Below are 14743 nucleotides of genomic sequence, written 5' to 3' on the forward strand. Positions count from 1 at the left end.
TTTTCTTTATTTCCCTACTTTTCTTTCAATTCCCTCCTGCTCTCACCTCCTTCCACCTGAGTAGATTAAAATGGAACTTATCTCTCATGTCCAGCTGTTTTTTCACATTATGTCAAGTGGCATGATTTAGAGTCAAATAATCTTCCTGTGTACATCTACTAGCATGGCCCACCTCCTCAGAGACTTACCTCATACATGCATACAGCTCCCCCCCCTCCCCCTCCCCTCATGCTGCATGCACTACACCCCCACCTCAGATGTGTGAAGGGGACAGGCACCCCACCACCCTGCCAAAAAAACAAAAACACACACTTCTGCTGATGGGAAACAATGCTTTCCTAAACATCCTAGTCCAGTCCAGAACCACCTCCAGACCTGCCTAATCACCCCACATGACCAGATCTGATATACACATTCTTTTGGTTTCACGTTGGTTTCTTTTTAAGTATAATTTTGACCGATGGCAACATTCTCCTCACTAATCATATCATGTGCTGTTATCTTTAAAGCTGGAGTCTCCTGGCAACCAAAAAAAGAAATATTAGGTCATATTATCGCTGCTCTGGGATGCTACAAATGTGCATTATCCTCCTACACTACATCATGAAAATTCACATTTGGTTAATGAAAAGGTTTAAGATAACAGCACATCTATTCCTTGCCTGCTTAATCCATTGAATCACTTCCTCATTTGAAAATTTGAGTCACTGATTTGCTTCTAAATTCAGAAAAAAAAGCAACATTTGGATACACCTTGAAAACGTGCCTTTGATACGGGGGGACATGATTCTGTGGATTCTCTAACGTCTCTTCCTGCTCTTGGGCAGAGTTCAGTGTACTCAAGTAGTGGAGAGAGAAGTGCTGTTACTGCAGGACCAAAGAAAAAGCCCGGCCCTTGCTTTAGTATCTGTCCTCAACAATAGATGTTATTGCGCCTGGAAGATTATCGCCTTTTATGACGTCTCAGTTTATCTCATCTGTGCCCTTTAATCCTCTGCCATGATGAAATTCAGCAATTTGGCACAAATGCATATCAATTTACCACAAGTTGTAATATCATACAAAACCATACGGGGCATTACTGAGGCTGAGGTAATTGGAGGGTCCAATGTGATGTTAAAAAAACATTGGTATTAAAATAATAATATTTAAATGCCTCTTATAGAGGTCAAGTGAAGGATTTCTCATCTGAAGATCATAGACAGCATATCAGCCTCTGTAAGAAGATTACATTTCTATGGTTGACTAATTTTAAATATGTCTGTATATAACACTATATGTGTAACTGTGCTAAAATAAATTAGACTGCCCATATGGACCTGGGTAAGGAAAATGTGGTATTATACGTGCCGATTAATTTTAATGAGACATATTAAATAATAATAATCCCTTTTTATGCCATAAACTAAAGGGGGTGTTTTGAAAACTGCATCCATTTAAGGATTACATTTATTTTCAGTGCACTTGAACAAATAAAGATAAATGGCCTAATATGAATAAATAAGTAGCCCGACTAAGGAAATAATTGCATGTATATTATCGTAGTTTCTTACACTGACTAAGGAAATAGTGTCATGTATATTATTGTAGTTTCTTACACTGACTAAGGAAATAGTGTCATGTATATTATTGTAGTTTCTTACACTGACTAAGGAAATAGTGTCATGCATATTATTGTAGTTTCTTACACTGACTAAGGAAATAGTGTCATGTATATTATTGTAGTTTCTTACACTGACTAAGGAAATAGTGTCATGTATATTATTGTAGTTTCTTACACTGACTAAGGAAATAGTGTCATGTATATTATTGTCGTTTCTTACACTGACTAAGGAAATAGTGTCATGTATATTATTGTAGTTTCTTACAATGACTAAGGGAAAAATCATCCCACTTCTTACAATGAAAGTAAGGACATTTCTGTGCACAGTGGAAACACAGTGGAAGGCGACACAATAACTCTAAAGCCCTAAAAAGGCCCAAAAAGGCGTAGTTATGTCTGTGGGCCACACTGCACACAGCCAACTTAACTTTTTATATTTTTTATATCTTTAGCTGGTAACACTTTCAGTGAAGGGGTCGGGTTACAGATTATTAATGTTACAAAACCGGCCTGCCCTCAAAGTGCAGATGGCTTTTGTGACTTGAACTGTGCAGGCTAGCCTTAAGAAGGCCAAACTGTCCTGCAGGAGATGAGACTAAGTTTGTTAAGTTCAGGGCAGGCAAGGGGGGAACAAAATTAATTTATTTTTTCCCCTCCCCTGTAGTTCTCGAAAGAACAGCCGAGGAGATGAGGATTAAAACAGCTGTGCTTAACATGGGCTCATCTGCTTTAAGCGGGAGGCCCAGAGATCAGTGATTAAAAAAGCCATCTCCGTAGCGGCGGTCGGAGGCAGCGCGGCAGTGATACGCGGCCTTCAGAGACGGCTTTCCGAGGAGGCGGTGCGCCCGTGCGGGCCGGCGGCTGCAGACGCGGGGATTACACGGGTCAATTATACACTTAATCTGCCTCCCGGGGATTAAACGCTCATTGATTGATTTGAAGTATTTCCGCTGACCTTGGGCGCGATCAGATTCGCGGGATTGCACTTATGACGACGTAAGCGGTTAATCGCGGGCCGATATGGGCCCGGCGTCGGCGACTCGTTCCCTCCCGCGGGGGGGGGGGGGGGGGGAGGGGGGCGGGGGGTTGCCCACAGAGCCCCGGACCTGCAATACCACTTCACTGTCTGAGACACTTACCCGTGTGATGGGCCTGTTCGCTGCACCCGCCAAACCCAAAGTGAACAGTTTAATCAACTCCAGCCCACATGCAAAGTTAACACTGGCAGGCTAGCCGCTGCCAGATCACAGCAGTCTGAAGCGTTTCTCTGCGGAGTTAGCTTTGCTCAGAAGCTCCGCTCTTAGCGCTAGCTCGCTCGCAGCCTATATTTACAGAAGCTGTAAATATATAAATATGTCTGCTGTTTCTGTTGCGGTAGCTTTTGGACACCCGCTGTGGGGTTTTAAAGTGACCAGCACTTGAAGGTATGCCTTTGTTTCTGAATCGCGCCGTACACAGACTTCTCTGCTGTGAACAGAGGCGCGGCTGTATATCAACGTACCCCTGTTCCCCGCGCCTCGGATGTTCAATCCTCACTAAGTGTGCTCAAGAACGCACCTTTTAGTCAGTGAATAAGAGTATCGATTCACTTCTTTTCTCCCTGCGGCTGACTGTTCATTTAAAACTTAAACCCCGGCTCGAGAGTCCCCCTGCTCAGTTGGAATGATTTGTAGACTGAGTCTCCCTGGCTTGCGTAGACAAGTAAATTGATTTTGATTCACCATTCATTCATTCTATAAAGCAGAAAGCGTCTGTGCTGGGTGCTGTAGATTTATCCAAGGTACAGTTCTGATTCTGGATGTGAAGAACCATAGAGACGTGAAAAGCATAATAAAGTTACAGGTACCAAAGCAAAATCACATGACCACTTGCAAAATTATACTAAAATTCAAACATTTACTATCATTAATTTTCTATTGATTTGTTTGTTTAGCAAGACAGCTAAAATATATTTACGTTTACTACTACAGGTTCCTCACTGAATGGACATTAACCTTAGTATTAAATTGTAATTATTAATTTTTATTGTATATATTTATTGATTTGCATTAGTCTATAAGCGCAGCAAATAACAAATGCATTATAGACCTGCCTGTTTTCAACTATTTTTTAAACCAGTCCATAGGTATTATAATCTGAAAGGACAGCACCATTGGAAATATTTATGTAAAACACTGAATGCACTTTTAGCTCAATGAAAAAAAAAAACGCATCTGGTGAATGACGTTGTAATCTTTAAAATCAATATATTTTTCAAAAGAAAATTTTTGCAATAACAATCATTGTTTTTCATAGGAGCCTGTATAAAACCATGAGACGTCACATCACTTCTGCAGTAGTGTGCATTGATGCCCTCTTATTTTCTTTCTTGCCGTTTAATAATCTCTTTAGGTAGACATAAACCAATAGTTAAAAGAGGCTTTGGACAAATAATCTGCTCGGTAGTAGGTCAGAAAAAAAGACTAAAGAAGAAAAAAAACAGGTACATCCACTGTGTTCTTTCAGTGCATATTAAAGCTTTTGTTTTCTTCTAATAAAGCTCCAGGGCATTTTAAGCTGCTTAAGTTTCCTATAATTACTGAGGAAAAGGAAACACATTAAAATCTATATCTTGCGTCTCTGTGACCTGAGACTTATATATAAAAATACAAACCAACATCGAGGCAAGGACCGAAATAAGTGGTGTTGGAAAAACATATACAAATGACAAAAAGAGAGATGGCTTAATTTGGGGGTTCGGGAGGAGGGGTGCCGGTCGGCGGAGGGAGAGGTGAGGTCTGGAGGCGCAGGGAGGTGAAGTTCATCCGCTCCGTGGGCCGCCCGGCACTGCGCCTCCCTCCTGACGGAAAGGGAGGTATGGTGGCATTTGTTTGATTAACTTGTCTGACAAAAGTGACAGCTGCCGCGGGCGCATGTAGATGAGCGACTCAGCGCGGTTCCGCCTTTGTACATCTGTCAGCGGAGAAGCAGGAAGAAAGAGTGAAAAGAGACAAATTGGTCCCAAAAGGCAAGCCATTCACCTTCCGAGGTCCCTCCATTCACGCGCCCAGTGTGAGTCTCAAGTGCTCGCTGGCTTATTTCGTTTCGCTCTACTCTATAGCCTTAACCCACAAGTGTTTTATTTCTTATTCTGAATCCGGCTGTAAGCGTTTTATTGTGAGGAGAATAGCTCACTTCGCCGAGCGCTAATTCATTTTTAGTAAGCTTTTTTTTGTCATTGTGTGTTCCCTCAATGACACGGTGCTGACCACAATTTCTGCGGTTTAGTTTCTCACAACCAGCTTTTTTTTCCCTCCTTTTCCTTTTTTTGTCTTTGTTTTTGTCTTTTGTCCGTGTTTTTGTATAGTTTTAGCTGGGATGCTGTGATCAGTTCAACAAATACACGCGCACACAATAATATCCACAAACAATATTCCAAATGTAACCATCTTCATAGTTTGTCCTGAATAAGGGACGTTTGTCTTTAGTTTGTTTGTGTTATAGCTTTATTGTTCTGTTTTATAGTCATAAATGCGAGATAAATAATTTTAAAGATTTTATTCTTCGCTTTAAGGATGTTGATTTGGCGGTTAAATAGGATTTTTCCCGCTGAACCGTGTGAAACTTGGTCAAGCCTCCTTTGTCCCTGAAACGCAATCAAAGCAGTTTGAAGCCCCATAGTCTCTCTGGGCCTGAAACTTTAATTCAATACTCCTATTGAGAAGTGCCGTTCTGAACCGGTTCGGAGGGAGAAAGCAGGAGCGTACGCGCTGTGGGTACAAGTGTAAGATTGATTCCCTGTTAAAAGATTTCCTCTGCGTGGATGGTCCCTTGCAGAATGGGAGACGGACGAAGGACTGGGGTCACCGGTGTGAGTTACTATGGTAATTGAGTTCCCTCATCAATGGGCTTGGTCTCATGAGCAATAAAGCAGGTAATAATAGGCAAGCGGTAGCGGTGAAAAGCAGGCAGGTAGGATTACTCGGGCCCTTTGTCGCCAGTGTAAAACGTCTTGTACTCAGATTTAAAGACTTCTCAACCCCGGGGTCCTCCGTGGAGACGCCCGCTGGGGCCTAATCTGGCCCTCCACGGCACGGCCGGGCGGCCGGCAGGAAACGCGGGGCTGCTTTCAGCGCTAAAGAGCCTTAAAAAAGGAGGGAATGCCGGAGGGAAAGAGAATACTTTTTAGAGAAAAACTAAATACACACGCGGACCTCAAGGAAGGTACTCAAAATCTGTCACTGGGCAAAAATGGCCCGACTCTGTAACTGAGAAACTGAGCGTTTCTGAGAAAAGGATGTTTTAAAACATAGATACTGTAGATAGAAAGATACCGCGGATGGATTGATTAAACGAGGGAGCAGGAAAGAGAAAGGAAAAGTATTGTGGCACTGGATCCCTGCCACAGCGGCCTCCCTTATAGAGCTTGTCACTTCTCATTTCCATCAGCCTCTACAACAATCATCATTCCGTGCCTCCTGCTAATTGCAAGCACAGCTGGGCCCCAGCAGGACACTCTTGCACGGTCTCAGGCCCTACCAGCCAGCCCCAATCTGTTGTGTAGCGCTGACTCGCACACAAAAAAGTACCAGCAAGGGCAGAAAGAGGCAGAGTCACAGGTTGCTTGTAATCCCCGTCTCCCCCACCGGCGGCTCCGCCCCCTTCCCCGGCATTCCTGCCTTTGTTTTGTTTTTTTCCGCCCACACAAAAGCCCGTGGCTGACCCCTCACTGCCCTACTGCAGAAAGAGGAGCGCAGCACCTTCAGGTGTTCCACCGCCCCGGAGATGCAGTGTGTGTGTGTGTGTGTGTGTGTATACGTGTGCGTGTGTGTGTGTGTGCATACGTGTGCGTGTGTGTGTATACGTGTGCGTGTGTGTGTGTACGTGTGTGCGTAAACGTGTGTGTCTGTGTGTATATGTGTGTGCGTGTATGTGCATGTATTTGCATGTGTGTCTGTGTGTGTGTGTACATGTGTGCGTGTGTGTACATGTGTATGTGTGTGTGTGTGTGTGTGTGTACATGTGTGCGTGTGTGTGTGTACATGTGTATGTGTGTGTATGTGTGTGTGTGTTGAGGGGGTTGCAGAGTTGCACTGAATTCTGTCTGTTGCCCCCCTGCCAGGCGCTGTGGCTTCCTGTAACATGTCAGATATGAGTGCGAACACCGGGTTCAAGGCGGGGGGGCAGGAGGTCGCAGAGCCTCTCAGCTCTCGCTACAAAGGGGGTGGGCTGCAGATGTTCATGTGTGTGCGTGTCATGACACTGCAGCCTCCCTCCACCTACACACAGAGGAACCCAACCATTTTACAACTAATATCAGACACAACTCGTTAAATTATCACAGAATTATTCACATGGGTTTATTGCATTATATATTCAGAGCTATATTACGCCTGTTTGGCTGACAGCTACAGCACGACTCTTGCTAGTCTATATTACAAAAAAAAGAAAAGAAAAGAAAAAAATAAGTCAATTGGCAAGTAACCCTACTTTGTAATAGGCTCCAAAACACAAAGCTCAGGTTTCTCCACTGTTCATTTGACAAGCCGCACGTCGCCGTCCGCGTAAAGCTTTTCCTCTCAGGGACAGGATCCCAGCTCCCTTTGATGCCTCGTAAGAGACGCTGCGGTAACAGAGTGTTGTGCAGAATGAGAGGCTCAAAGCCACCATGTGTGACAAGAAGGAAAATGTAGTCTCAGGAGAGGTCCTGAAATTTTAGCTGTCAATAATGTTAGTGCCAGCCGTCAAGCCAAATATAATCTATTCCTCGATTCCTGGCTGACAAATCATTTTTCGAGTTTGTATGCGGAGTTATTTTTGCTAAATCTCGATAATACACTTGACTATTCAATATAGCATTTTTTGCTATTTATTTTACAAATGCTAATGTGGTTTTCAATGCTGACGATTTTCTTCTACGTAAAAAAAAAAGAAGTACTATCTAAAATCCAAATATTCACACAGTTTATTACATATTCCTGATAAGGGAGTCTGGCATCTGGTGAGTTGTTTTCTGGGTACTAGGAGATGTGCTGGATTAAGAGCAGCAGAGCAAGGCCCAATAGGCTTTACTGACTCCATGTTACTACATGTGTTACTGCATGTATTACACACATGAACACTTGTATTTCTAAGTTAACATGGGGATGTGCAAGTGTTCAAGGGTTTAAAAATATGTATACATACTGTATTATTATCCTGAGCTAAGCAAAATACACTGTACATGTAATGTTACAATGTTGAAATACGAATTACTAATTTCAAAATGATGACAAAATTATTATACGTGAAATGATACATTCAGAAATGTATCACAAAACTAAGGATATATGGGAATCCTACATTCAATTTTATTTTCACAGGCGCTTTTCACAGGAAATCAAGAAATAGGACAATTGGGAAAGACTGGGCCTGACCCCCAGAAAGCTCCGCAGCGGTGAGAAAAAAGCCCTGGGGGAATAAAAGCTGGACCCCAGAGAAAGTGCACCCGGCTAGGTGGCACTGGGGAATCTGTTACAGAAAATTATCAATATTATATTACAATACTGTCAGTTATGTTTCCATCCAAAGTGGGAATCATGCCTATTTGTCATTATGACAGGAGGGCTAGTTATTGTCACTTTGTAGCTTTTCTCTCCAAAAGGTCCTCCCTAATTGTTTTGCAGATGTTTCTTTGTTTTTTAAAGATACTAGATCAAAGTTGGGCAATTAAACTTATAATTAAACGTGACAGGCCTATATTTTACATTATTGTTCGTTTGGTGAAAACATCATCACTGCAGCTGTATTTGCACCAAAGTATGGATGAGAAAACAAAAAACCAAGGCAAAGAACTGAAATGAGTCTCAGATTCTCAGAAATGTAAGTCTATTTATTTATAGTCCTTACTAATGAAGCAAAACCAAGATTGTGTCAAAGGTGAAAGGAATTGGATATTAAGCACATGCATTAATATGAAAACTTTTCAGTTGTTTGGTAAATCAAATGTTTGTGCCAGAGTTGCCTTTAAACATGCATGTTGACGTCTTTTCTGTACAAAAACCTGAACAAAGAAAAGGAATAAGAAAGCTGAATTGTAAGCAAATTCTGTCAATGATAAAAAAAAATGTCCCTGATGCCAGATTGATATCTTTTTCCTCGATTCATAAAGATACCAACTTTCACTCAGGGCAACATATGTTGTTATGAAAATTCAATATTTAAAAGGAGAATTAAAGGTCATTCACAACAGCCACTAATATTTTTTTAGGGTGCATCATTTTTTAAATACTGTAAATAACTGTTGACCCGGGGTTCTGGAATATTGCAAAAGAACATGCCAAAACTTTTAACTCAATAATCACCCTATGAAAACAGAATAAAGTCATAATAAAAGGCACAGTTGAGAGAAGCAGACTGCTCTGACTCTGTGGTGGGCACACAGGGCTGAGGGGCTGGGCCATTAGAGGTTAGCGCTGCGCGGTGCTCTCCTGAGACCGGGGAGAATGTGTGAGAGAGTGCTGAAGCTCCAGGTCTGGGCTCTCCATGGGGGTCTCACAGCACTGCTGCAGGAACTTTCACAGGCACAAGGGGCAAGGACTCGCTCGCACGCCCGCTCAAAGTCACACCGTGACTCACCCCGTCCCTGCCGCCAGAGCCCGCCGCTACTGTAGCTACATATCCACCATTCAGCCCTGTGACCAGTACTGTAGCTACATATCCACCATTCAGCCCTGTGACCAGTACTGTAGCTACATATCCACCATTCAGCCCTGTGACCAGTACTGTAGCTACATATCCACATTCAGCCCTGTGACCAGTACTGTAGCTACATATCCACCATTCAGCCCTGTGACCAGTACTGTAGCTACATATCTGCATTCAGCCCTGTGACCAGTACTGTAGCTACATATCCACCATTCAGCCCTGTGACTAGTACTGTAGCTACATATCCACCATTCAGCCCTGTGACCAGTACTGTAGCTACATATCCACCATTCAGCCCTGTGACCAGTACTGTAGCTACATATCTGCATTCAGCCCTGTGACCAGTACTGTAGCTACTTATCCACCATTCAGCCCTGTGACCAGTACTGTAGCTACATATCTGCATTCAGCCCTGTGACCAGTACTGTAGCTACATATCCACCATTCAGCCCTGTGACCAGTACTGTAGCTACATATCCACCATTCAGCCCTGTGACCAGTACTGTAGCTACATATCTGCATTCAGCCCTGTGACCAGTACTGTAGCTACATATCCACCATTCAGCCCTGTGACCAGTACTGTAGCTACATATCCACATTCAGCCCTGTGACCAGTACTGTAGCTACATATCCACCATTCAGCCCTGTGACTAGTACTGTAGCTACATATCCACCATTCAGCCCTGTGACCAGTACTGTAGCTACATATCCACCATTCAGCCCTGTGACCAGTACTGTAGCTACATATCTGCATTCAGCCCTGTGACCAGTACTGTAGCTACTTATCCACCATTCAGCCCTGTGACCAGTACTGTAGCTACATATCTGCATTCAGCCCTGTGACCAGTACTGTAGCTACATATCCGCATTCAGCCCTGTGACCAGTACTGTAGCTACATATCTGCATTCAGCCCTGTGACCAGTACTGTAGCTATATATCCACCATTCAGCCCTGGGACCAGTACTGTAGCTACATATCCACCATTCAGCCCTGTGACCAGTACTGTAGCTACATATCCACATTCAGCCCTGTGACCAGTACTGTAGCTACATATCTGCATTCAGCCCTGTGACCAGTACTGTAGCTATGTATCCACCATTCAGCCCTGGGACGAGTACTGTAGCTACATATCCACCATTCAGCCCTGTGACCAGTACTGTAGCTACATATCCACATTCAGCCCTGTGACCAGTACTGTAGCTACATATCCACCATTCAGCCCTGTGACCAGCAGTACTGTAGCTACATATCCACCATTCAGCCCTGTGACCAGCAGTACTGTAGCTACATATCCACCATTCAGCCCTGTGACCAGCAGTACTGTAGCTACATATCTGCATTCAGCCCTGTGACCAGCAGTACTATAGCTACATATCCACCATTCAGCCCTGTGACCAGTACTGTAGCTACATATCCACCATTCAGCCCTGTTACCACAATTTTTTTGTGTATATGGTATGGGAGCTTCGATGTGCGTAATGAAAATGTTTCATGTAAAAACATTGAAAACATAGTATCTTAGTATTAATCACACTATTGTATAAATTGTCTAAACAGCCTGAACTGTGACCCCTACATAAAAAACATAATAAATATTGCAGTACCGTGAAATATTGACTCTAACAAGATAATATATAAGAAGTAGGACATTCAAGTGATTTATATATGGAGCCGAAAACTTCGATGGTCCCTCACATCTCCAGATAATGTCTACAGTTGAGTTGAAAGATTGTGTTGGGAGTGTCAACATGCAGCAGGCAGATCTAAAATGCCTGTGTCTGAAGTGCCTGTCATTTGCCAGGGCTGCAGTAAAGACAACATGGCCGCCAGCAGGGCAGATTTAATGCGCTTCCTGTAGCGTGAAGTCACACAAGCTAGCGTAGCGGGCCCACTGCTCACACACGCTGTCTTTGGGCGATGTTTGCTCATGTTGTTCTGAGAGACTGATCCTCACGGTCTGGGATACTGCAGGCGGGCAGCGGACAGCTTTTCAGGACACCATCTCGCGGCAGTCAAAGTTCAATCGGATTAAATTCTGACAATTAAGTGGGCCGTGGAGGACTGGGGTGCCTGGTGACTTTCCAAATGATCATTCTGGTGACAGGATGCTCCCCGAGAGGTGCCCAAAGCTGAGGGAGAGAGCCCTTAACAGGGACTCAAATCCCACAAACTCCCACACCACAGCAGGACACTGCTGAGAATCCCCTTATGCTCTAGAGTCACCGGCAGAAGGAAAAGTTTGAAAATGGGTGACACCGTTTTGGTCTTGGAAGTCCCGTCAGCATCACCTCATGAAGGCCCTTCTAAATATTGTCCAGCGCAAATTCAAAAACTAGATCAGTTTCATCTTGACACAGGGATTTCTGTGGACATTGGATAGTTGTTCTGTCTAGTGCTTCTGATGCAGATAATCAATTTTGATTCATTTTTTGCTGAATTTTCTGCTGACATAAACAAAGCGTAGCTGCAAAATGTTTCAAAGAAAATAAGCCTGGTAGAGTTCAGTAGTTAAATGTCTTGTTGTTTGTTTGATAATTTCTCATGTCGTTATGAAAAATAATGTATTCAAAGAAAACTTCATTGTCTACTGCCTTTTTCCACAGATTTGCCTGAAGCTGTCTGCGTTTGTGTGTGCCTGTTTGTTTTGCTGGAGAACCCTGTTATTTGTGTTTCAGCAATGGTACACCAGCACCATGAATCTCCTCGGTACCTGGCTCACTGACCGCATGGACCTGCAGCTCCATGTCTACCAGCTGAAAATTCTGATCAGGATTGTAAAGGTAACAGAGATGGTTGCCGCAATAACGGCCACAGAATGGAGTAATAGTCGGGGTAAGGGACCTTGGACCTGGAGTCTTGAGATGTTCCAATCTGCTCTGGCTACAATGTGCCCACAGTTTCTTCCATTTACTTCTAGCATCAGCAATGGGAGTAAATGGATTTTAGAAGGGTTATGACCCCAGAAGATATACTTTTCCTTTACATACATTAGATAGACTCTGGTATTTGGATCCTTGGGTCTGACTGGATCAGTGGAGGTAGATGCAGTCATATGGAAGCATGATACTGTTCTGTTGAATTACCATAAGCCAAAGCACCTGGTGTATTTCTAAAAAAAAGAAAAACCATGTCCAACTAAGCAGACCGAAAGGTCTGGTGTTAGCGTACAGTAGCACAATAACCACTTTCCGCTATTCGAAATGTAGACTTTTGTTTGTCAGATTAAAGAGCAAGTCTGGGCTGAAACTGAGTAGACCCTGCTGTAGCTGCTCATCACCCCCACCCCAGGTGTGAATATGCCCCCGTAGATCCTGCCGAGACTCTCTCTCTCTCTGCAAAATGAACATGTCTCCTCCCAGCTGTCAAGGTGCCACGGTGCTCCAAAATCAGTTACCGGATGTAGATCCAAATTATTCCTGGAAGGAGTACTGCGTACACTTGCTAAGCAGGGTCAGGGAGGTGGCTTCACATGCCCCCGAAGGCCTCCTTTTCATACCCTGTGACATGATAAATATTTCAGTGTGATCTTGTTGTTGTGCGAGCTGGAGCGGGCCCTGGAAGTATTGCGTCATCTGTTTATTTTTTGTTCATTTGATGAAGGAGTTCAGGATCCACATCACAGTGCTGCTTCCTGTAGCTTTAAAAGCTATAAAAAGATGGCTGCGATTTAAAGTCCAGAATGGAAGCGCGGGTTTGATTCCACTGCTAGTTTTCACTAGGTAAACAAAATGCTGTGGATGAAAAAGGAGCCAGTTGTGGAATGGCCGCTCAGTTTTAGCCAGCTTTACTGGTCCCGTTGGAGTAGGGAGTGATGCTGCTGTAGGTCTCCCATTAGAAAGTTTAATTAACCGTATCGTGCCGTTTGTTTGTTTAATGTTTGTTGCGCTATCTTTTATGTGAATTTTTACATTCAGAAAAAGTACCGGGATTTCCGCCTGCAAGGAGTGTTGGACTCCACTCTGAACAGTAAGATGTACGACACGGTGCGAAACCGGCTGACCCTGGAGGAGGCCACGGCCTCGGTCAGAGAAGGCGGCATGCAGGGGATATCCATGAAGGACAGTGATGAGGAGGATGAGGATGATGACTAGTGCATCGCTGCTGGTGCCCCATCTTTGACTTAGCCTCGTAACCAATGCATGTATACCAACTCTGTTGTTCAGTTAGCCACTCTAGAATTTTTTATTTCTTTTTTTGGTCAGGTCTGAATTCCCATGAAGGAACGATAAACAATAAAATAGTAGTAAAAATATAATAATAACAATAATAATAACAACAATAAATAATAATAAAAACAATAAATAATAATACAAACAATAAATAATAATAATAATAATAATAATAATGGCAAAAAAGGATCAACATTTTAGGTGTTATAATAAGGTTAGCACCGATCTTTGAATAAGTGATTTCGAAATTTGTTTCTATATGTTCCTAAGCAATATGGAGTACCATTTGTTTGACAATGTTGAGTGAGATAATTAGGAATACTGCTCGGTGTGTCCCTGTTCAATGCAGACCTGTATGGCGCTTCTTTAATGTACTGTACATATGTTGATGGTACATCGTTGTGAAGATAAGTGTAAAAACCTTTTGTTTGTATCATGTTTTTAAGTGGATGCCTACTGCTGAAAATACAAAACACCCACTGTACTTAAGTTTATGAAATGGTAAAATTACTGTGTTCATCACCTGCACACTTTGAACGTTCTTGTACTTTCACAGTGTCTGTCATTATTCAAGTCAACATTTCCTGGGATATCTGTTCTCAAACACGTTGTCAAGACAATTTTTTATTGAAATGAGTTGGTATTTTTAGAAATGCAATATACCCATGGCTCCATTGTGATATCTTGTTGGACATCATTAGTGACATTTTTTATGGTTTAGGACTTTTTTCAATTTCTAAATTATTACATTTTTTAGTTAAGTAGCACTTTTGCATAACCTATACAAAGCTAAACAAAAAATATATGTTCCTGTATCTTATTTATGTCTTATTTTAGCCATTCCTGGAAATTATTGTGTGTTTGATTTTTTTATTATTATTATTATTTTGTATATGGGTAGTAAGCAATGTCTGGCACTCCAGTCTGTCCCACTGTTGTTTTGTACATACAATGCTGTACATTGCCTTCTCAGAAGTATCTGCATGTCACAGATGCCCCACCCTCTCCAAAAGCTTTCCTTTCTGTTAAAGTAGCTGGTGGATTCATCTTGCTTCTGCCTTATGAAAGCCTACAGTTGTAATATGCAAGAACTGTGGCCTCTGAATAAAAATAACTGTACAAATATGAACATTTCCATTTGTGTCTTATTTGCTATGAAGCCACATCCACAAGGCTGGATAAGATTCTTATCCATACCAAGTGGTTATTTTTACCAGCGGTAAATTAGTCAGTAGTCATGCCTTAATGATTCAAAGGCTACTCTAGTTATATTGGGCAAATATTTGAAAACTCACGTTGTAACTG

At 42.7% G+C, this 14743-nt stretch overlaps 1 protein-coding gene across 10 annotated transcripts in view; it reads left to right on the forward strand.

Annotated features, from left to right (window-relative positions):
* The window catches only part of cadpsa (Ca2+-dependent activator protein for secretion a), a 110427-nt gene extending 95860 nt beyond the window's left edge, over positions 1 to 14567 (forward strand). For all 10 annotated transcript variants that reach the window (XM_061221017.1, XM_061221021.1, XM_061221025.1 and 7 more), the window contains 2 exons: positions 11945 to 12049; positions 13184 to 14567. In XM_061221017.1, the coding sequence (XP_061077001.1) occupies positions 11945 to 12049; positions 13184 to 13360 (282 nt within the window). In that variant the 3' untranslated portion in view covers positions 13361 to 14567. The remainder of the gene's footprint in view (positions 1 to 11944; positions 12050 to 13183) is intronic.
* The last annotated feature ends 176 nt before the right edge of the window (positions 14568 to 14743 follow it).

This window comes from Conger conger, chromosome 14 (assembly GCF_963514075.1).
Source record: "Conger conger chromosome 14, fConCon1.1, whole genome shotgun sequence".
NCBI classification, from domain to species: Eukaryota; Metazoa; Chordata; class Actinopteri; order Anguilliformes; family Congridae; genus Conger; species Conger conger.